This window comes from Zea mays, chromosome 1 (genome assembly GCF_902167145.1).
Source record: "Zea mays cultivar B73 chromosome 1, Zm-B73-REFERENCE-NAM-5.0, whole genome shotgun sequence".
NCBI classification, from domain to species: domain Eukaryota; kingdom Viridiplantae; phylum Streptophyta; class Magnoliopsida; order Poales; family Poaceae; genus Zea; species Zea mays.
The window spans coordinates 243,940,859-243,963,314 of NC_050096.1; the positions used below are offsets into that span (position 1 = coordinate 243,940,859).

A 22,456-nucleotide genomic window follows, 5' to 3' on the forward strand; every position below is an offset into this window, starting at 1 on the left:
TTTTTTACATAAACTCTTATAATATAGTAGTAGAGAAGAAATTATAAGAGTGCGAGTTGATTCTAAAAAATATAGGTTTTTAAAAAACATTGCCGTGGAACGACCGTTGAAACTGATGCTTTAATAGTAAAGAATTATTAAAAATAGAAACTAAAACCCCTTATTTTTAATTATTTAGTAATTTTGAGATTAAAATTAAATATAATAGAAGGACTATTTTTTTCCCACTCACTTAATCAGGCAAAAGCTATTTTTTTCACTCCCCCTCGGCCCCTCATCTCTTCCTCTCCCATAAACCCTAAACCGCCCTATTCCCCACTCGATTTCGCCATGGAAGCCGACGAGGCCTCGGCGCCGCCTCCCCCGCCGTGGATGCAGAACAAGTCGGCCGCGGCCATCGAGGCCTCGTCGGGCCCGCTTTCCGCCGCGGCCTCCCGCCTCTCCGCCCGCTCCCGTGCGCTCCCCTCGTCCCGCGACTTCCACTTCTACAACAACTTCCCGGCATTCAAATCCCCAGTCGGCGCTGCGGCCGCGAAGGCCGACGCGTCCCTCGGCGTGCTCGGCGGGGCTTCGATTCTCCCGACGCGGCAGCAGCCGTTCCCCGTGGGCGGCGACCTCGACGACGCGCACGACTGGCTCGTCGCCCTCAACGACGACTTGCTCGAGCGGTTCGGCGCCTCCACCGACGAGTTCAAGACCCTGCGGCGGAAGGAGGAGACTTCCGGGCGGAGGGCGGCGCCGCAGGCTGGGGACGGGTTCCAAGTGGTGTGCGGGAAGAAGAAAAAGAAGGTGGGCGATGGTGGCGAGGAACGCGTCGGCAGAGTTGAGGCTTTCGGAGGTTTTGGCTCTGTGAGGATGGTCACCAAGGACAAGGCGGCCGCGCCGGGGGTGAAGGCGAAGGTGCCCTTCCACATCCGCACCATCCCAAGGCCCCAGGATGTGTATTGTATTGTGGTGGACAACTCCAGCAAGCCGTTCGAGCATATCTTGCTTGATCGCAGCGAGGATGGCACTCGGGTCGTGCACCCATTGGTTAGTGTTTCTCTGCACATTTTTTTGTTAATCTCACTTCTCACATCAAAGCAATGCCACTTTGTTAACATATGATTCTCATCCACTGAGTCACAAATAATCCTTGGGCTTACTGTTTCTATTTTGTGTTCGATATGACTAATTTGTCGTTGATGTTCGCGTTCTCGTTCACCACACTCACGTTGAAGTTGAACGCTTTGAACACAGAATGAACACCGCTAATTGGTGCTGCAAAAAGCGCAGCTTTTCTGGTTCTACCTTCTCTTTTATTCGATGATTACAGAATTTTGAGCGTTTGTTTCGCTGCCATCCCAGCGCCCTTCACACCCACGAGTGCGCGCCACGCACAAGCCGCACGCCGTCCTGGGCGCCGACTCTGTCCAGCCTCCTGCTCGAGCGCTGAACCTCTAACTGAATGCATGCACAGCTAACTGCTAACTGACAAATGGAAATATGCAGCAGCAACACTAGATTACCCAACATAATTTCAAGACAGATTAAAGATGAACTGCTAACTGACAAATGGAAATATGCAACAGCAACACTAGATTACCCAACATAATTTAAAGACAGATTAAAGATGAAGAGAAGCACTTTTCTGTTTGGTAGCATGTACGGGGATCAATGGGATTTACATGTGTCTAGTGATGGATCATATGAAAATGCGTATCATCCGTATAGTTGAGAAGCAATGCAACATTAGTACGAATCAATTATGCTTTGGTTTTATGGAAATCCTTTGGATTTCAAAATAGTGTGTGTGTTTTTTTTTTGTGTGCGGATCACTCAATTCCATTCTTGGCGACTTGATAGGATGCAAATTTCACTCATGCAGAAAATCTCTTCAGCATGGCATCATAATTTTAGCATCAGCACTAGAGAAGTATATGCTGTTGTCCATGTTCTGCATTTATATATCAAATATACAAAACAATTTATCTGCATGCATGCCCTGTTTTTGCAGGAAAAACTCCCTGTTGAACAAATAATCAGCAGAAATGTTCCTGATAATGAGCCAGTTAAGCCACCGGCTTTAGACAACACTCCTTTTACATTTGTTGAAGACCTGAAAACCTTGGAGGTGCTAGCCACAAAGCTGAAGGATGCAACTGAGTTTGCTGTAAGTGTTCTTCTTTCTTGTTGATGCTTCAAATATATCAGTTATTGTGACAACTGCCACTGTTTACTTAAATATACCTCTTATCATGCTTAAGTTTATACTGTTACTGTGAGTATTCATGAAGCTTGTTTACTTCGATTGTGTTCAAGTATCAACTGAGATTAGGAATTTGAAGGTAGCGTTATGTGTCGTCATACTTAAGTTCGGACTGTTGAACATTAATATCTGTACTGGTGCTGTCATGTGCATTGAGAATTAAGGGCCAATCTGCACTACCAACCTAATATGGGTGCATGAATGGTAGTGGCAAACAACAACAACAACAACAACAAAGCCTTTTTATCCCAAGCACGTTGGGGTAGGCTAGAGATGAAACCCCGTATGAAAACCTCAGAGCTCAACCCCAAAGAAAAAGGGGAAACAAAGGCAAAGGAGAACCGAAAAAACGACGAAACGGGGAAACACATAAAAGAGATAAAACCCACAAGAACCAGCAAGATCTAAATGGGCACAAGAAAAGGTCAAACGATTAAAGAGGAAAAGCGAAACTATAAATCAAGGTTCTGGCACGTGAATTGCACACTTCCACCCCTTCCTATCCATGGCGAGCTCTTTATCAATATTCCACTCCTTCAGGTCCCTCTTCACAGCCTCTGTCCACGTCAAGGTTGGTCGACCTCTACCTCTCTTCACATTCTCGGGACGCCTAATTATTCCGATATGCACTGGTGCCTCCTCAGATCTTCGTTGGATATGTCCAAACCATCTCAAACGATGTTGCATAAGCTTCTCAATTGGCGCCACTCCTACCCTCTCTCGTATATCATCATTCCGGACTCGGTCTCTCCTTGTGTGGCCACATATCCAGCGCAACATACGCATCTCTGCCACGCATAGTTGTTGGACATGTCCTCTTTTAGTGGGCCAACATTCTGCTCCATACAACATAGCCGGCCAGATTGCTGTCCTGTAGAATTTGCCTTTTAGTTTGTGTGGCACCCGGGGGTCGCATAAGACACCCGCCGCTTGCCGCCACTTCAACCATCCAGCTTTAATTCTATGACTGACATCCTCATCGATGTCTCCATCCTTCTGAAGCATTGATCCTAAGTAACGGAAAGTGTCTTTTTTGGGTACCACTTGCCCATCAAGACTAACATCGCCATCTTCATACCCCGTGGCACTGAAATCACACTTCATATATTCCGTTTTAGACCTACTAAGCCTAAAACCTTTTGCTTCCAGCGTCTGCCTCCACAATTCCAACTTTTGCGAAACACCACTCCTACTCTCCTCAATAAGTACCACATCATCGGCAAAAAGCATACACCACGGTATATCTCCTTGTATGTCCCTTGTGACCTCATCTATCACCAAAGCGAAAAGATAAGGGCTCAAAGCCGACCCTTGATGTAGTCCTATGTTAATTGGAAAGTCATCGGTGTCCCCATCACTTGTTCGGACACTTGTCACAACATTAGTGTACATATCCTTAATAAGATTAATGTACTTTGTTGCTACTTTGTGTTTTTCCAAGGCCCACCACATTACACTCCTAGGTACTTTGTCATAAGCCTTCTCCAAGTCTATAAAGACCATATGCAGGTCTTTCTTTTGTTCTCTGAATCTCTCCATAAGTTGTCTTAGTAAGAAAATGGCCTCCATAGTTGATCTCCCGGGCATGAAACCAAACTGATTTTGGGTCACGCTCGTCATCTTTCGCAGGCGGTGTTCAATGACTCTCTCCCATAGCTTCATTGTATGGCTCATGAGCTTAATTCCACGGTAATTAGTACAACTTTGAACATCTCCTTTGTTCTTGAAGATTGGTACTAATGTACTCCGCCGCCACTCGTCGGGCATTCTGTTTGTCCGAAAGATGGTGTTGAAAAGCTTAGTCAGCCATACTATCGCTATGTCTCCAAGGCATCTCCATACCTCGATAGGGATACCATCAGGGCCCATCGCCTTTCCTACCTTCATCCTTTTTAGCGCCTCCTTAACTTCATATTCTTGTATCCTTCGTACAAAACCCCTATTGTTGTCATCGAATGGTTCGTCCAATTCTATTGTAGAACTCTCATTCTCTCCATTGAACAATTTGTTGAAGTACTCCTTCCATCTGTTCTTGATCTCTTCATTCTTCACTAATAGTTGGTTTGCTTCATCCTTGATGCATTTGACTTGGTTGACATCCCTTGTCTTCCTTTCACGAATCTTGGCCATCCTATAGATATCCTTTTCTCCCTGCTTTGTGTCCAACCGTTGATAAAGGTTGTCAAAGGCTTGACCCCGAGCTCTACTAACCACTCGCTTTGCAGACTTCTTCGCTATCCTATACTTCTCTATGTTTTCCGCACACTTGTCATGATGTAAGCGTTTGTAGCAATCTTTCTTCTCCTTGATAGCCTTTTGGACATCTTCGTTCCACCACCAAGTGTCTTTAACTTCCCTTCTGTTTCCTTGACTCAACCCAAACTCTTCTGAAGCTATCTTTCGGATGCACACCGCCATCTTCCTCCACATGATATTTATGTCTCCCTCTTCTGCCCAAGGGCCCTCCTCGATAACTCTCTCCTTGAAAGTTTGGGCCACATCCCCTTTAAGCTTCCACCACTTTGTTCTAGTGACCTTGTTATGCTTATTCCGTTGTAAACGAATCTTAAAACGGAAGTCACCTACGACAAGCTTGTGTTGGGTTACCACACACTCTCCAGGTATAACCTTGCAATCTAAGCAGGCATGCCTGTCCTCTTTTCTCAAGAGGACGAAATCAATCTGGCTAGTGTGTTGGCCACTACTGAAGGTCACCAGGTGGGATGTCCTCTTCCTAAAGAAAGTGTTTGCTATAAACATGTCATAGGCTAGGGCAAAGTTCAGGATTTCCTCTCCTTGATTCCTAGTCCCAAAGCCGAAGCCTCCATGCACACCCTCGAAACTGGTGCTAGATGTACCCACATGGCCATTGAGATCTCCTCCTATGAAGAGCTTCTCGCCAACTGGCACACTACTAACCATGTCCTCCAGGCCTTCCCAGAACTCCCTCTTTGAGTTCTCATTAAGGCCTACTTGAGGAGCATACGCGCTGATAACATTGAGAACCAAGTCCCCAATGACCAGCTTGACTAGGATGATTCTATCTCCTACCCTCTTAACATCTACTACCCCATCTTTAAGGCTCTTGTCGATCAAGACGCCTACTCCATTCTTGTTTGTTGCAGTCCCCGTGTACCACAACTTGAAGCCTGTACCTTCCACTTCCTTCGCCTTCTGTCCTTTCCACTTGGTCTCTTGAACGCATAAAATATTTACTCGTCTCCTCACCGCAACGTCAACTATTTCTCGTAACTTACCTGTTAAGGAACCTACGTTCCAACTACCTACACGGACCCTAGTTGGCTCGACTAGCTTCCTTACCCTTCGCACCCGCCGAGGAAGATGCAAAGACCCTTGCTCATTTTCCACTACACCCGGGCGCCGATGTAGCGCGCCACTAAGGATGCGACGACCCGATCCTTGCTCACTTATCACCGGCTCCAGATCAAGAGACGACGCGTCACTTAAGGGGTGACGGCCCGGCCCTTGCTCATTTAACACCATACCCGGGTTCCGATATGGCGCGTCGCTAAGAGGGTTACGCCCCAACGATTTTCTTAGTGGTTTCATCTCCATAAGATTTGGCTGTTTTTTACGTTGGTTTGCCGGACCTAACACAACCCTCCTCCTTTACCGGGCTTGGGACCGGCTATGTTGAAACGACTCAAGGAAGTCTTCCAATCAAAGCTTCACATAAATGTTGAGGGCTCTACTAGTGCTAAAAAAAGCTAGACCGGGGATGTTTAAGCTTGGTTAAGTATAAATCTAAAAAGGGGTTATGGAAAATTAGGTTGGGGAGGGGGGCATGGCCTTGTTGGCCTCAATGATGGTCTTCTAGTGATGATCGCCAACAGACCAATAGAAGCTAGCTTTGAGTTTGACGAAAGGGTTAAGAGGATGAGAAATTGCTCTTAGGAAGCAAAACACACAATGAGTTAATCAACCTTGTTGGCCTCAATGAAGGTCCACTATAATGGGGTCTTCTGTAATGGGCTTAGGCCCATCAATTCTATTATAAATACATTACCCAACCCTGGTTTAGGGTAAGGGTTTGAGTTCCAATATGGTATCCATCTAGATCTAGATTTTCTCTCTCTCTCTCTCTCCTCCCACCATCCGCCACCGTCGCCACCATCCATGGCCAGCGGCCAGCCTCCCCCAGGTTATGCCTTCCCCCTCCTTGAGGAACCTGACGACGTGGCTTTACCCGTCCGCGGCGCGGGTGTGATCTTCCTCGCCGCCCCTGCTCTCGCCGGCGCCCAGGATGCCACTGCCTCCCTGCACGGCACGGGCGTGGCTCTGTTCCCTCCTCGTTGGTGCTGTCTCCTTCAACACAGGCGCAACCCTATCTTCCCGGTACTGCGTAGGATGCCGCTGCCTCCCTCCACGACGTGGGTGTGACCTCGTTCCCCCTCGCCGGTGTCGTCCCCTTCAGCACATGCGTGGTTGGGCGTGAGCCCCTTCTCGGCGTCGCCCCCAACGACACCGACGTCCTCCATCGCGGTGCATGCGTGACTAGCCCCTTCGGCGTCGTACACGCCTCCCTCTTTTGTTCGAGCATGGCTGTCGCCGCCGCCCATGACGCCTCCTACCGCCCAGATGCCCCTCACCAGCACAGTCGCGCCCTTGCCATGCGCTCGCTAGCACCTCCGGTCTCTGGTGAGCTCCTCTGTGCCATCCCCCATCTCCTCATCCTCGTCGGCACGGGATAGACCCACGACGTCCTCCCCAGCGCGGGTGTGATCACAGACGCAGCGCAGCGCAGCGCACCCTCCTTCCCGACCCCAGCGCTGTCGCGTCCTCGCTGCCAGTGGGGCCCTCGTTGCTGGGTCTCTCGTGGGTCGGTTTGGCCCTCTCTCGGATGTGCCGATCTACAGTCACTCGTTCGCTCATCTTCTCATAGTGCCGAGCTCTCGACGATGTCCATGTTGCCGTGGTGGCTGCCCGACAGCGTGCGCAGGCTGACGCCCGTGCCTGGGAGCACGAGCGTGAGGTCGCCGCCGCTCTCGAGCGCCAACTCGTCACGCCCGTCCACTCGTTCGACAGAGTCCTGGGTGATGTCTCCCACTTCGTGCACGACATCAGCACCACCACATTCGTCATTGTCAGTCTCCATGTCAGGCAGTGGGGCTTACCAGCATTCGGGCCCTCGTATCCGCCGTCCTCGTCCAAGACTCGAACTAGTACTCTCGTTGGCGGGACTAGGCCTTGCTCACGCTCCACCGCTATGCCCTCGACGATCACGTCTTCACCGACGCGGCTAGTGGCGGATGGACAACGTGGTCCTCTCCTGGTTCTCGGCACCCTCACAGTCGAGATGCAGGACGTCGTGCGTGAGCCGGGGGGGGCATCGCTCGCCAGGCCTGGGTTGCTATCGAGGATCAGTTTCTCAGCAACCTCTAGTTCCGGATTCTCCATCTGGACACAACTTTTCGCCAGCTTGTTCAGGCCTCTAGGTGATCTCTCTGTCATTGAGTATTATTGGCGGATGAAGACTATGACGGACACCCTCCTCGACCTCAGCTTCTCGGTCACGGATGAGACTAGTGCTTGTTGGAACTAGCTGACACGTGGCCAAGCTAATCCAAACAATGGGAGAACGAGGATGATTTGATGCTTGTCAACACAGTGTATTAGAGCAACAATGTTGTTCAGCCTCTCTCAATAGAGTACAATGCGAGTGTATTTATAGTTAACCAAGGGATGGTCTCACCTTGGCAAATACAATTATGCCCCCGGTTACCTACGTTATCCCTCAGATATTCCCCTCTCAAGGGTTATTACAATTCATTACAGTGTGATTAGGTAATACACGAACAGACACACCATTGACTCTACCTACGCCGTGGCTTACAAGTGGGACCAGGTGGCCCAGAGTGATTTTAAACGGGCCCACCGTTTCTACAACACGCGGGTATCGATAGAAGCCTCCGTGCTTCGTGCGCCAGGTCTTCGGTAGCCGGTGAGGTCTTCGGCCCCTTCGCCGCTCCTGGCTTCGGCGGGAACTGGCAAAGCCTTCGCCTGCTTCGAACGCTCCCTCTGTCTTAGGGCCTTCGCTCCATCAGTCTTTTCGCCTGCCTTCGCTTTTCCTCCGTCTCGATTTATCCTTGTTATAAATCAATCGAGCTAGGGGGCAGTACGCCTTCGCCCCAACAGTGCTGAACCTTCTCACGGGCTCAGCCCTCGCTACGTGGACTTGCGCGCCATCCTCATGTGGTTCACCCGTTCTCGTCCTTCGCTTGGGTTCGCGAACGAGTGACTCCATATTGGGCCCTGCAGTACCTTGTCTTCACCTGCCCCGACATCGCCTACGTCGTCCAGCAGATGTGCGTCCATATGCACACCCCGCGAGAGCTTCATCTCGCTGCTATGAAGCGGATCCTGCGGTACCTTCGAGGCACCACCGACTTCGACCTTCTTCGACGATCTGCGACCACCGACCTCGTCGTCTACACCGACGCTGATTGGGTAGGCTGTCCCGATACATGTCGGTCCACATCCGGTTAAAGCCATACGACTAAAGCCATTGACAGTGAACAGAAGCATCACACCCAAATGTCGGACCCAAAGAAGCCAATGTGTTGGACTATACGGTTGCACTGTTCAACTCATAGAGGCGTCGTCGCGTAATTATTCACAGGGCATTAGACTATTGAAGACTACTGAAGCAGAGTTCGACGATCACAGAAAGGTTCCAGAGTGGAAAATGGAGTGTCAGAATAGTCCGACGATAATTGTCGGACTACACGCCTCTGTTCTTAAGGCGTCCGGGCGGTGGTCTAACGCCTAGGCGCCTTGCCCGCCTACCTCGCCTAGGCGTCGCCTAGGTGTCCATGCGGTGGTCCAACGCCTTGGACCGCCTTACCGCTTTAAAAACCATGTACACGCTACAGAGCGCTACCTTAACGGTTGGCAACGACTAGTACTGACATGGTACTGACACATTAGCCGTTGAGGCGTTGGACCATGCGTAACGATTCGACGGTGCACCCATTGGACGGTCCGACGGTGCACCCGTTGGATGGTTTGAAGGTGCACCCATTGGACGGTTCGATGGTGCGCAATGAGGCTTGTTGCAGTTGCAATGAGGCTAGTTCACTACTTGTGCCACACGTGCATCTCATTTAATGCGCATGGGCCTATGCATGGGGTTTTAGTCAGGGGTAATGCCAAAATGTATGAGCACCTTCACAATGCCTTTGGCAGGTGTGTCCCATCACCGCCTAGCAATTGCTTGCCTGACTAAACTAGGCTCAAAACCTGCTTGGTCGGGACACAAGTGCCAAGCACACCCCTGTGCCACGCGTGCATCTCATTTAATGTGCACGGTCCTAAGCATGGGGTTAAAGTCAGGAGTAATGCCAAAACGTCTGAGCACCTTCCTCATGCCCTGGGTAGGTATGTCCCATTGCCGCCCGATAGCTGCTTGCTTGACTAGGCTCGGAACCTGCTTGGCCGCGACGCAAGTGCCAAGCACACTAGGTTCCCGTAGGTGACTAGGCATTGAGGGCCACATCTGGTCTAACTCGGTTTTACCACTACACTCTTGTTCACCGTTTGAGCCTTAGTGGTTAGCCTAGCCCTTGGTTAAGAGGTGTCCATCATGGCCCACTACGTGCCAGGTTGGACGCTTGATCCTGTGGCACCAATATCTAATAAATTGAGATTTCACACATGAATGTTGGATGGATGCAACAATGAGTTATGCATGTTGAATGTGTTCACTTGTCATAACATCAGCCATCAAATTCAAACTATTGTTCTTAATCATCATTACTGTGGTGAACAATGATTTCAAGTCGCCTGGTCGAACCTTGGGACCGACCAGGCGACTAGTCGCGATTAGGTGACGACCAAGGTATATATAAATATACCTATATATATCATATAAATTAGAACAAATAGCTAGGATATACAAAATAACAGACATATGTACAAGTCACTAATTGGCAGTCGGCTTAGGATTAGAGCAGCAACAACCATTAGTGTTTGATCACTGGTGGGAGACATAGATAGAATAGAACTACAGAGAAGGGGGAGGGGGAACAAGGGGGCCTTGAGATGACGAGCTCGTCTCGTCACTGGTGCTGGAGACGCCGGTGATCTGGAGCAGTCGCCGCCCGTCGGTGATCTGGACTCTGGAGTTTTGGGCTAGAGCTGTGGAGCAGGTGAGCAGGCAGAGGGGCGCATGTGACTAGAGTAGGCGAGCAGTCGCTGATGATCAGGAGTTCGAGTAGAGGGGATCACTAGTGCTGGAGAGTGGATACGTCGGTGATCTGGACCTCTGCAGCAGCCGCAGGTAGAGACGCAGGCAGGGTTGCCTTTAGGTAGCGTTTGGTTGAAGAGCCAAGTAGAACGGAGCTGTTCTGTCCTAGTTTTGTTTTTGTTTGGTTACAAAGTAACTAGAACGGAATGGCTCCAATTAGAGAATATTCTCCTCAGATCCGGAACCATTCCGCTCCAAAAAATCAACTGGACGGAGTCGCTCCGTTCCAATCCCGCTCGCACAGTCACGCTCCGTTCCATTCACTCTGCAACCAAACAAAAAACAGAGCCGCTCCGTTCCAGATTACCAAACACAGAACAGAGCGGCTCCATTCCTAGAATCAGGGATGGAACGGCTCCGTTCTACTTGGCTCCTCAACCAAACACTACCTTAGGCAACCTTAGGGTTTCGGCAGAGGAGAGGAGAGGCGGAACTTAATGTTCCTGTAGATGAGCCAAAAACATTGGTCCTGTTGCCCAACACAAAAAAATCCTAGTGCCAAGGACCAGAAACTGGAAAAGCGGACGACTAATCGCCCTTATCGTCGACTAATTGGATGATCGGGACAACCAGGCTCCCTAATTGAGTCGTCCGACTAATCAGTTGTTAAACAGGCGACCATCCCGACTAATCGCGATTAGTCGAACAACTTGAAATCATTGGTGGTGAATGTGATGGATCCAAGCAATGTCATATTTGATGCCAATTTAGGGTTTAGGCATTTTATTGTGCAGAAAGTGGTTGAATATACTGTTGTAGAGAATTAGGGAACACTTCGTTATGAATAACACTCATACAATTTGAGGACATTAGGCCCGAATATATACACCGATACAAGATAGATACTATGTACAACAAGGACTACATATGAGACAGAATACAACAAGGACACATGTATAGGCTTCTAACACCCCCTCAAACTCAAGCTGGATCGAAACATACTGAGTCGCCTCTTCCGTCACAAGAACCATAGCACGCAACTCAACCTCAATACTCAAACAAGAAATTGTTGTATGCTTCTTAGTCTTCCAAGCAATAAGAGAGCCACGAAGAAAACATAAAACGTAGAAAGAGATCGGCGATCAGAGGAATCACTAGCCTCGGTAGCATCACAATAAGCTTGGAGTTGTAAAGAACTTGTGTGAGGAAAGAACAGACGACATGAGTTAGTCCCATGATATAATGTAAGACAAAGCAGGTGACTAGTGGAGCTTACTGGGGGCTGAAACAAACCGACATGAGCATTCTCATCCAACCACAACTTGTAAGCACTGAACTGAGATTCATATGATGCCATGGGTTCATCAAAATCAGTAAGAAGCTTTGGCTTGTCTTCCTTCATCAATTGCTTTCTCTGGTATCTAAGGACGCACAAGATCCGTGGGAGAAGGCAGGCATGGAAGCTCGCTGATGACACCATAGAGGCACAGGCTATGCATGTGCCAGCGCACGCGAGGAACCCAGACATGATAGTTGGTCCTTTCAAATATTAGCGTACAACGAAGGATGGAAACACCACTGTTGGAGGATGACAACGACATCTTAGACAAGCACATGGACTTTTTAAGGACTTAATAGTCACATAATTGTGAACATTACGAGTTGTGTGGGCGAGTGGCAGATAGATGAGCCAGCTGACATCAACGAGCGTTGGTGGGCGTGCACAGGTTAGTGGGCACATGGGCGAGAGGTGGGCAAGCAAACAGGAGTGAACGTCGATAGACATGTTGTTGTAGCTAACGAGCGAACTCTATCGTGCGCTTGTGAAGATTAGCGCGACTAGGCCAAATGAGTAGACTGCAAAGATGTGCAGAGCTGCAAGGCTACGAGACAGACCCCACCAAGTGACGTGAGAGAGGAACGATTAGGGAAAGAGATGTAATTCTAACCCTAACATTTGGCTCTGTATACCATGTTATGAATAACACTCGTACACAGTGTTTTTAAGGCGTCACCTAGGCGTCCAGGCGCTCGTATAATTCTAGGCGCCTTGCCTGCCTAGGCGTTAAGGTGGTGGTCCAGCTCCTCACCTCGCCTTTATCGCCTTAAGAACACTGCTCGTACAATATGAGGGCAGTAGGCCCGAATATATATACAACACCGATTCAGGATAGAGACTGTGTACAATAAGGTCTTTATATATGAGATTGAATAGAACATGGACACATGCATAGGCATCTAGCACACCTCACACCCAATTAGGGACACAAATTATTGGATAAAATGTTAGCACGAGTACATGAAAGCGAACGACACATTATCATTGACCTCAATATTTCACATTTTTTTGCTGACTACCAATACAATGTTACTCCCCAATACATCAGCTATTCAGACTCCATCATAGTATTTAGTTTCAGATGATTCCTATTGATCAAGCTGGATTCTTCATGCTACTTCTAGCAGTAAGCTATAGAATTTGATTTTTTGCTGAGGTAGTGGAACTACTTAACAACATAAAGGGAGAAGCGAGTTGTTTTCGCTCACGTGGTCAGACCAGACATGGTGCTAGTTGTAAATGACGACGGTGCGACGGCTCTACACTGGGAGCGGGACAAGGGTCTGTTTCATTCACTGCACAAAGAAATCATCGATAACCATGTCGGTCATGCTTCCACGGAGGCACGAACGAATAAGCAGTCAAGTTTTTTATGACATGCAATGCTTTTGCTAGTTGAATAATCACAATTATTGTGCATACTGAACACAAATAATTCAAAGAAATAGATGAAAGAAGCAAAGTGGCGTTCTTTACTTCACAAGCTCCACAAGGCCTCCTGGATGTATGCCATTGCCTCCGTGTTGAAGGACATGTGAGCGAGCTCGGGGTGGTCCCGTCGCATTGTGCGGCCTCGACAACAACGAGGTCCAGCCGTCCAGGAATGGCCCCATTTGCGCTGTGAGGATCTTGATGTAGGTCAGGCCACCGACCTTCCCGCCGTCGAGCGTGGCCATGAGCGCTTCAGTGGCGACGACACATCACACCTGTAGGGCGTGGAGCAGGACAACATACTTCGCCTCGGTGGACACAAAAGTTTGACGCAATAAGGCTACTTGTGATGCAAGTACCAAATCGTTAACACGGATATTTTTTTTTGCGTTAAATGGACTGCATGATATAAATAGTTGAAATAAAATATAGTTTATAAAAGGGAAGCATGATATAGCATTGAGTCAATTGGTAATACCATTTTCAATAGTTTTGTCACCCATGAATAACCAAAGCTGGATTAGTGAGCTACTTGAACTGCAAAAGGAGAGGAATTAGTTCCACAAACAAAAGACAATGTAAGATAATATAACAAAGCAGCTCGTAGGATGTGCATGAGCACCACATTCAGTACATGGAGAACCTAGTCACAAAGAATCAATGGGATTTACATGTAGCTATCTTAAATTGTAAACTGCAACAGATATGCCAAACGTGCAGGCGGACCATTTTATCACAAGTGAAGGCCAACAAATATTCCAGGGCCTGAGGGGAAGACATGGCAGTGGCTATGAAGTTTTTAAGAATCAAGATGACAACAACACGATAATAACTAATCAACATATGCCTCAAAACAATGAGGACTTATGAGAATGTTTTTTCCTTCATAAAAACCTACAATTTGAGTTTTAGCACAATTGATTTTTTCCATGTTACCCAGGTTTTACCATACACTAACCAAAACCGGGTTTTAGCAAAAATTGAATTTCATTATGCCATGCTGGTTTTATCATGCGTTTAGCAGTCAAGATTTAGTTGGCTAGGCTCTAAATACAAATTGGTTTGATATGAAAAAGGTGAGATCTCAATATTCCCCAGAAAAAAAACTATGTGATGTGCACAATTATATCCTGAGTCGATAACGCAAAAAGACTGATCATGCAGGCTGCAGGGGATCAGCTGTGGACTTGAGGGACACCATTGTTCAGTTGAACCCTAGAAGAAACAGGAAACAGGGCAACATGTAGGAAACAATGCGCACAATCTGCACGGGTAGGAGAATCCATCTAATCAAACATCTTCGTATTTCTCTTAACAAAAAGACGAGCGATTCATCAGCAAAGATTGGGCTGATCTAACCAAGAGAAGAGGGAGTCAACCTGAGCTAGGATGGATCTCCACCCTATGCCAATGTGGGCGGGGGTACCCTGCCAAGAGCGAACCCGCTCGTGACCTCGCCGTCTGTGAGGACAATGAAACCCAGGCGGTTCCCGCCGTCTCCTTGGCCCTACTGCACGTCTAGGACCTTGACTGCCTCCTCGAAGGCCGGCACGAGCGCAACACTGCCATGGAGCGAGGGCATGGACCCCTCACATGCGCGGCCTGGTAGGCGGCGAGCGTTGAGTCTGTCTCCTAGTAGGAGGACGGGGAGGGGAGGGATGAATTTGATTAGATTAGAGGGTGGCGGCGCTAGCTGGAAAGCTATCATATTTTGTATCCTTATCCAATCACATGTGGTACTGTTTGTTAGGCGAGAAGCGGGGAAGAGAAACAAATCTAAGCGCTTCACACGACGCACGGTGATGGAAACTCGTGCTTTAAAGGAGTACAAAATATGCTATTCATCACTCTAGGTGATGATCACCCACCCTGCAATGGCTTAGCATAAACCGTGAATGGCTTAACAAGTAATGAAAATTTGTTAAGCCATTTCAGAGTCGGTGATCATTGGTGACAAATATAATTCGGAGTACAAATAACAGTTGTCAATTATCTTCTTTGCTTGTCTAGATTCCTCTGCAGTTTTTTAGTTCTACCGTCTTATCATTCAAAATGTATTGGATGACTTTTCTCCATTTATTGATGCATCACATTTTCTACAAGAGATTTTTACCCTATATGTTAAACATAATGCTTGGAAATTACATGCATTCCTATTTTCTCTATGTTGGGCTGTGCTAAAAGTTATTTCTTTGTGTGATATGCATCTATGCACTGAACACTGTTTCTTAATTAAATTATTTTGATGCACTGAGCACTGTTTATTAATTAAACTATTTTGACCCTTCCATCATTTCAGGTCGATTTGGAACACAACCATTATAGGTCGTTTCAGGGTTTGACATGCTTGATGCAGATTTCAACAAGAACAGAGGACTTTATTGTTGACACTCTTAAGCTTCGTAAATATCTTGGTGATTATCTAAGAGAGTTTTTCAGAGATCCAACCAAGAAAAAGGTGCAATATGCTTGCTTCCTATACATTTATACTTTGTAACGTGTCTAAAACTGCAGTTTCTTATTGGTCTTATGACAAACAGGTAATGCATGGTGCAGGTCGTGATATAATATGGCTTCAACGAGACTTCAGCATATATGTGTGCAACCTTTTTGACACAGGCCAGGTATGGCACGCACAGCATGATTATGTTCATAGTTCTTACATTTCACTTCTGTTTCTTTTACTTCACATTTTTTGGTCATACTTAGTCGCCATCTTAAATTGAAGCTTTATCTTCTCCAACTTAAATAGGCTTCAAAGGTCTTACAGATGGACCGCAACAGCTTGGAACATCTTTTGCACCATTTCTGTGGAGTAGCTGCAAATAAAGAGTATGTGATTCTGTTTACCTCCTTAACGCTTCCAGTTTACAGGTTCCATGTCATGGGAACTGTAAAGCATGATATACATTTTCCTGCAGATACCAAGCTGCAGATTGGAGATTGAGGCCCCTTCCTGATGAAATGATCAAGTACTGTGCATTGATACTCTGTCCATTGATTTCATGTTTGTTTAATATTTCTTTTTATCATTTTCCATTTTCCGTCCTCACCCAGAGAATAATTTCCACCAAGTGTATCTCATTGTGATTGCTGTGTGCAGATATGCTAGAGAGGATACACACTATCTGCTATATATATATGACCTGATGAGATTGAGACTAGTGAATGGGTCATCATGTGAAAATGATCTTCTTTTAGAGGTATTTTTTTGTTAGTGCTGCATTGTCCCTTCTTCCCTATCTATTGTCCAACTTTACTGGACTTGCTCAGTATTCTCTTCCTTTGGTATTCTCCCCTAGATTAATGTATAGCACTGAAGCAGCTAGCTCTGCAACCAATTGTCGATATTGGCAGGGTGGGCATTTCTTTTTTTCCCTATTTCATATGTAAATTACTAATTTTCACTGTTTATTAATCTGTGAGCCAAGTGTAGTATGCACTATTGTATAAAATGGAAGATGTCTTGAATTAAGATTCGTGTCTTACCTACCTGAGTTGTTGCATTCTTCAATGTGTGTTTTTGGCCTCTAGCTGAGTTGGTTAGGTGGTTTGAGTAGCACTCCTCAGGTCCTGAGTTAGACTCCCTATTGGGGGTTAATAAAATCCCCCACGCCGAAGCACAGGTCTAAGGCCTGGTCCTGGTCGTTCTCACATGAGCTATGATGCCGCTATGTATGGGTGGGCTTGGGGTTCAGGGGTTTTCTCGATCTGCGTGAGGTCTTCTTAATATAATGTCCTGGGACTGTCTTACTCTTACCTCCTGCAGGTTGAGTTTTTTTATATCTTATTAACTGATTTGGAACACTGAGCACATGCATCTTTTCTCATTCCACCCTTATCGCTTACAGATTCACTTTTTCTGTATGTGTGACCATACATCATATGGGCAGGAGCAACTAAACTGATGTTTCTTTAATTACTGCAGGTTTGCAAGCGCAGCAACGAAATTTGCTTGCAACTGTATGAGAAGGAGCAGCTGACTGATACATCATATCTACATATACATGGGTCTGTATTGTGCTTGCATTAATGTGACTATTCAATAGATTGCAAAAATCTGTTGAAGGTTTGTAATATTAGTTTATTCAATTGCAGGTTGAAAGAAAACGAGCTGAATGCAACGCAGCTGTCAGTTCTTTCCGTAAGTACATTATCCCTCCTTTTCAGGGCGTTAACCAGGCCGCAACACTGCAAGTTTAAACAATTTACTTGCAAAAAAACATTCTATTACTCTTCATCTAATTCTTCCCTCCCAGAGTCTATATCGATGGAGAGATGGCATTGCCCGTGCTGAGGATGAGAGCACTGGCTATATATTACCCAATAAGACTCTACTTGAGATAGGTTTATTACTCAACTTGATTAGCTGTGTTTTTTTTGCTTTCCTTGGATAATAACTTTGCCCTTGATTTTTTGTGCTTATAGCAAAGGAGATGCCTGTGACAAGTGGGAAGTTGAAAAGAATGATTAAATCAAGAAATTCGATTTTGGAACGAAATCTCAACCATGTTATTAACAATATAAGGGATGCCATAGCAGCTTCTGGTGCTTTTGAAAGTATAGTGGAGCAGCTGAAGAAGGGAAAACTGGAAGAGGTTTGTTATCTGATTTTAATTTTACATGTTCCGCTTTAGTATGAGAACTCTATTCACTTTGCTGGATTTCATTTGAACTGCAAATATGGTTTTCTGCAGTTAACATTGGCAGATGTGAAGAACAGCAGTGAGGACACTGAAATGATTCCTGCTGTTGATGTTGATAACATTGAAGATCCGAGTGATGAATCTGCTGTAGTTCCTGCAGTGATTACAAATGTCGGTGCTGCTCCCTGTATTACAAGCGAAGCTTCCTTGGGTAATATGCATTTAGAGGACCCTGTGCCTAAAACAAAGGACTCGGGTGCTTCATCAGGGTTTACTGGACTGACAGACAACAAAAAGCTGAGCAATGACCAGCAGCAAGTAAGAAAAAATAAATTTACATATCTTCTTCTGTATTTCTGGCCTTGTATTTAAACAGTTGAATTATACAGGCAGCAAAGGCTACTGTTCAAGTATCAAAGAGGCCTACAGCTTTTGGAGCTCTGTTTGGAAAGGCAGCTGCTGGAAGAAGGCCAGATCTTTTCCTAGGATTTTCAAATGTTCAGGTATTATCTACAATTTTCTGTCGTAACTGTTGATCTCAGTGGTGGTGGTATTGAACCCTTGTATCTAGGAAGGTGCCCTTTCCATGAATCAAATTACTGCCTGGTTCTGAAATAGTGGTGAAACATTTAGTGCATTGCTAGAGTTATGACATGCTTGGTATTTGCAACTCTTTGATGAGCATGCATCAGTGCAACATAGTAGAAACTAAGTTTGTCGATAGGTGATATACTGGCTTTATTAACATCGTTTTGGTTCTCGACTTCTCGTACCACTCTAGTAGCTTTCAATATTGAATGCTTGATGGCCACAGTTGTCCTCACTTGCGTTGTTTGTTTGATAACTTCAGGGTAAGACTAAGGTGGACAAGATAACGTCTTCCGTGGTACTTCCTTTTCATCATTTCTCAGGTGGTGCAAAACTTTCATCAGCCGCCCTTCCAGCGAAAGAATCGTTGCATTCTGAACCAGACAGCATCCAACACAGTGATCCAGCTTGTCAGTTGGAAGAAGTGATACAGTTGGACATGGGAACAGACGAGCAACAACCACCAGAAAATGGCAACGAGGATGATGGACACTGTGAGACTGAAGACACGGAGATGTCAAAGTCCCCTTCAGGTGACCCGTCTGTTACCGAGCAACGATTCCGATCACTCAACGAAGAAAGAAACGTTAAGCAGAACCAGAAGACACCTCGAGAATTCGAATTTAGTGTTCCGGTGGTGCCTTTTGATTATGCCGAAGCCAGAAAGAATCTCGTGTCTAGTTTGCCTAAAGCTGAGAGGAGAAAGGACGATGCCGTTGCCAGGGCTATAAATACAGACGCTGGAGATAAGCAGAGGGGTTCAAAAAAGCCACCAGGTGGGGGAGAGAACGAGGGAAATTTCCAGCATCCACGAAGACGGCAGGCTTTCCCGCCTTCAGGCAATAGAAATGCTACGTATCACCAGTAGCAAGTTGAGATGTATAACTGGCGAATTGGATTATTCCAAAATTGTGATAAAAGAGTACCCTACGTGTTGTATATTTGGACTGGGGATATCTCGGACTCATGAGAAACCACCGAGACTGCTACTGCACCGCGGTGCCCTGACGTGTTGCTAACACGTGCTAGGTGACTGAGAATAGTTGGGTATTGCGTTATTTTTTTTAATATGTTCTGAACATGAGAATGCCCTAGTATTTCATTAGGATGTGTACATTTTACAATGTTTTATGGACAATTACTGTTGTATTTTTACTTTTGAACTCCAGAGCCCTGTTTTGGTCACGCACTACAATTTTCACCTAAACTCTTTTCCGAACGTTTACTATATTGGGCTGTTTGGATCCCTTTATTTACTTCCTCTTATCTCAAATTAGTATTTGTTTGAACTCTTGGTTTTTCATTTCTTTATTTAAATAGATAATGATGACTTTAGACAAAAACACAATTATTGTATGAATCTATGAAGACGAATTTTAATTTGAGACAAAGAAAGTATTTAGGAAATCAGAGTAGTCTCATATAATTATCCTGTAAGGTCTATTAGTTTTAATCTCAATTTATATTGATTGAGTGTAATTGAGAGGGTTTGAATGCATAGCAAGTTAAAATCTCTTCTAATTCTTTGCAATACCGTTTAATCCATAGAGAATAGGAATAACCGTAAAGAGGATGGTGGCCGGTGGGGCTATCTCTGTTTTGCCTTGTTCATGCAAATGTTTAGTGGAGCCCCTCGCGATTTTATTGGAGTGTTTGGTTTGAGGAATGATATAGTCCATCATCTTCTCACTCCTCACTTTTTTGTTTGGTTTGTGAAATGGAATGAGTTAATCCATCACCACCTTATTCCTCATAGTTAGTTATTTAGTACTAATATGTGGAATTGAGTCATCCCACCAAATTTAAGGAATAGACCAATGATGCATCACTTTATTTTGGATAGAGTGATTCATCAAACCAAACACCTCATATTTCTTAGGTTGTCTCTATCAATATACTCTATTATTTTCCTTTTAAATGAATATTCTTTGTTTTTTCTAGTATAATCTAAATATTTCAATCCTCTAAAAATTTACTTTCTTTAGTAGCGTCCTCTATATCTCACTAACTATATAAACCATATATTTATATTAAGTAGAATGCACCAACCAGTTAAACCTAAAAGCTTCACAACCAACCAGTTCAACCCACGTCGAGGCTCTTTAGGACTCAGACGTGGAGTAAAGTGATCAACAAATTTTTTATTTAATTTCACTAACCAGATTTCAACTCGAAACCTTTGACTTTGATACCATGTTAAATTGTATGTAACGACTAGTTCAATCCAAGAGCTTAAGCTGATAGAATTCACTTAAACTCCAACAATTTGGAACCATATTATTTGTTACCAAAAAATTATTTATCCGGGTACGGATTGAAAACCCTGTATTATGTAAAAATAATTATTTTTAGAACTTAGGTTGTCAAACATATTTAACATTATATGCGAGCTTTCTCTGTAAGCTTGAAGATTATAATCTGATTTGCGGAGGAAGACTACTCATGGCTTCTTTCGTACGACACATCAATATCTTTCTCCATAAGCTTGGCATCGATCCTATATATATGTGTGGTAACCATACGTTATGAAACAAGAATGTCCTATTCACTTGACCAAAACAATCAACATGATGGACAACCAGGAGACTAGCTTCATTGTTAGGTTGGTTAGGAGATGGATGACGACGAGGAGGAGCTCGAATGGCATTCGTTGCTCTTTGTGCAAGAACAAGACACGAGCTTGTCAGGTTTCCACCAAGGTTTAGTTCCAGACCGCGTGCGTGTGGAACATGATAATTTAAGTACAAACACGAGGATTCAATCTAACTATATCTTTGATGTACCAGTCTATATCAAAGCTCATTTTTGTAGGAAGTGACTTATTCCATTTTTAATTCATGAATCGACAAAGGTTGTATTATCTACATATTTACTTATTGTGCTCATAGCTCTTGCAGGTTTAGAATGTGGCACCATGTCTTCATTCACATTGTTGACTCCATCCAATAGGTCGACCCCTACTTCGTGCAACGAACTAACTACACTGGTCAACTTGGGCTCAGCATACCCCAGAAGGTGTGTGGCCACCATTCACATTCTTGTGTATGGTGTTCCTAGGGATAACATGGATGAGTCTGAATCAGCGAGCCTACTACACATGAGGCCTTGAAACACTTTTGTAAGGTCATCATAACTGTATTTGGACCGCTCTACTTGCATGTGCCTACCACTAAGGACTAGACATGCTTACTTTAAGTGATGAGACTCGAGAATTTCCTAGCATCCTCGATAACATCTACTTCATGCACTAGGAGTGGCACAACTGCTTTACCTCTTGGAAGAGTATGTTCACTAATCGAGACGAGCATCCTTTCATGATTCTTGATACAATGGCCTCGTACAATTTATGGATTTGGCATACATACTTTGGGATGCTCGGGAGCAACAATGATATCAATGTGTTGCACAAATCTCCTATATTTGCTAGGCAAGTTAGGGGGACAACTCGCTAGTTATTTTCATGGTGATCGGGAACAACTATGACATGAACTACTACTTTGCTGATGATATTTACTCTGATTGGCCAACCTTCGTTAATATGGTATGGCATCTCACAGACTTACATACACAACACTTCGCAGCTCATCAAGAAAGTGGCATGAAAGGACATAGAATGATCATTTGGTGTGCTACAATCAAGGTGGGCAATAGTCATGGGTCCGACATATGGTTGGTCACGTTTATAGATTACTAACATAATGACCACGTGCATTCTAATGCATAACATGATAGTTGAAGACGAAACATAGATGGTAGCAAACCAAAACTTTGACAACCTTAGCCTTCTTGTTGACAAAAACCAAGGAAACACACATGAACATGATTCGTTCATGTGAGTGCACTACCGTCTACACGATAGGAACACTTACTTCCAACTTCAACATGACCTCATTGAGCACATTGGCTCAACTTGCTTTAGGGGCATCATACTAGACTAGTTGCCCATTTGCATTACACAACATTCTAATAGTGATCAAGATAGTAGTGTTTTCATCAAT

At 45.3% G+C, this 22,456-nt stretch overlaps 1 protein-coding gene across 1 annotated transcript; it reads left to right on the top strand.

Annotated features, from left to right (window-relative positions):
• Positions 1–323: 323 nt before the first annotated feature.
• Positions 324–19,714, top strand: LOC100383056 (uncharacterized). The gene is made up of 14 exons (NM_001361941.1): positions 324–1,032; positions 1,997–2,152; positions 15,524–15,682; positions 15,765–15,848; positions 15,977–16,056; positions 16,146–16,196; positions 16,328–16,427; positions 17,153–17,235; positions 17,323–17,368; positions 17,484–17,571; positions 17,653–17,822; positions 17,922–18,188; positions 18,260–18,373; positions 18,721–19,714. The coding sequence occupies exons 1-14, from the start codon at positions 331–333 to the stop codon at positions 19,324–19,326; spliced, it is 2,706 nt and encodes a 901-aa protein (NP_001348870.1). The 5' UTR covers positions 324–330; the 3' UTR covers positions 19,327–19,714.
• Positions 19,715–22,456: the final 2,742 nt, after the last annotated feature.

Excerpts from the sequence above, each read along its gene's own strand:
- LOC100383056 (NM_001361941.1), top strand. The coding sequence starts at position 331 with ATGGAAGCCGACGAGGCCTCGGCGCCGCCTCCCCCGCCGTGGATGCAG. Across the intron at positions 2,153-15,523 it reads AGGATGCAACTGAGTTTGCT|GTCGATTTGGAACACAACCA; the intron begins GTAAGTGTTCTT and ends CCATCATTTCAG. Across the intron at positions 17,236-17,322 it reads TCATATCTACATATACATGG|GTTGAAAGAAAACGAGCTGA; the intron begins GTCTGTATTGTG and ends ATTCAATTGCAG.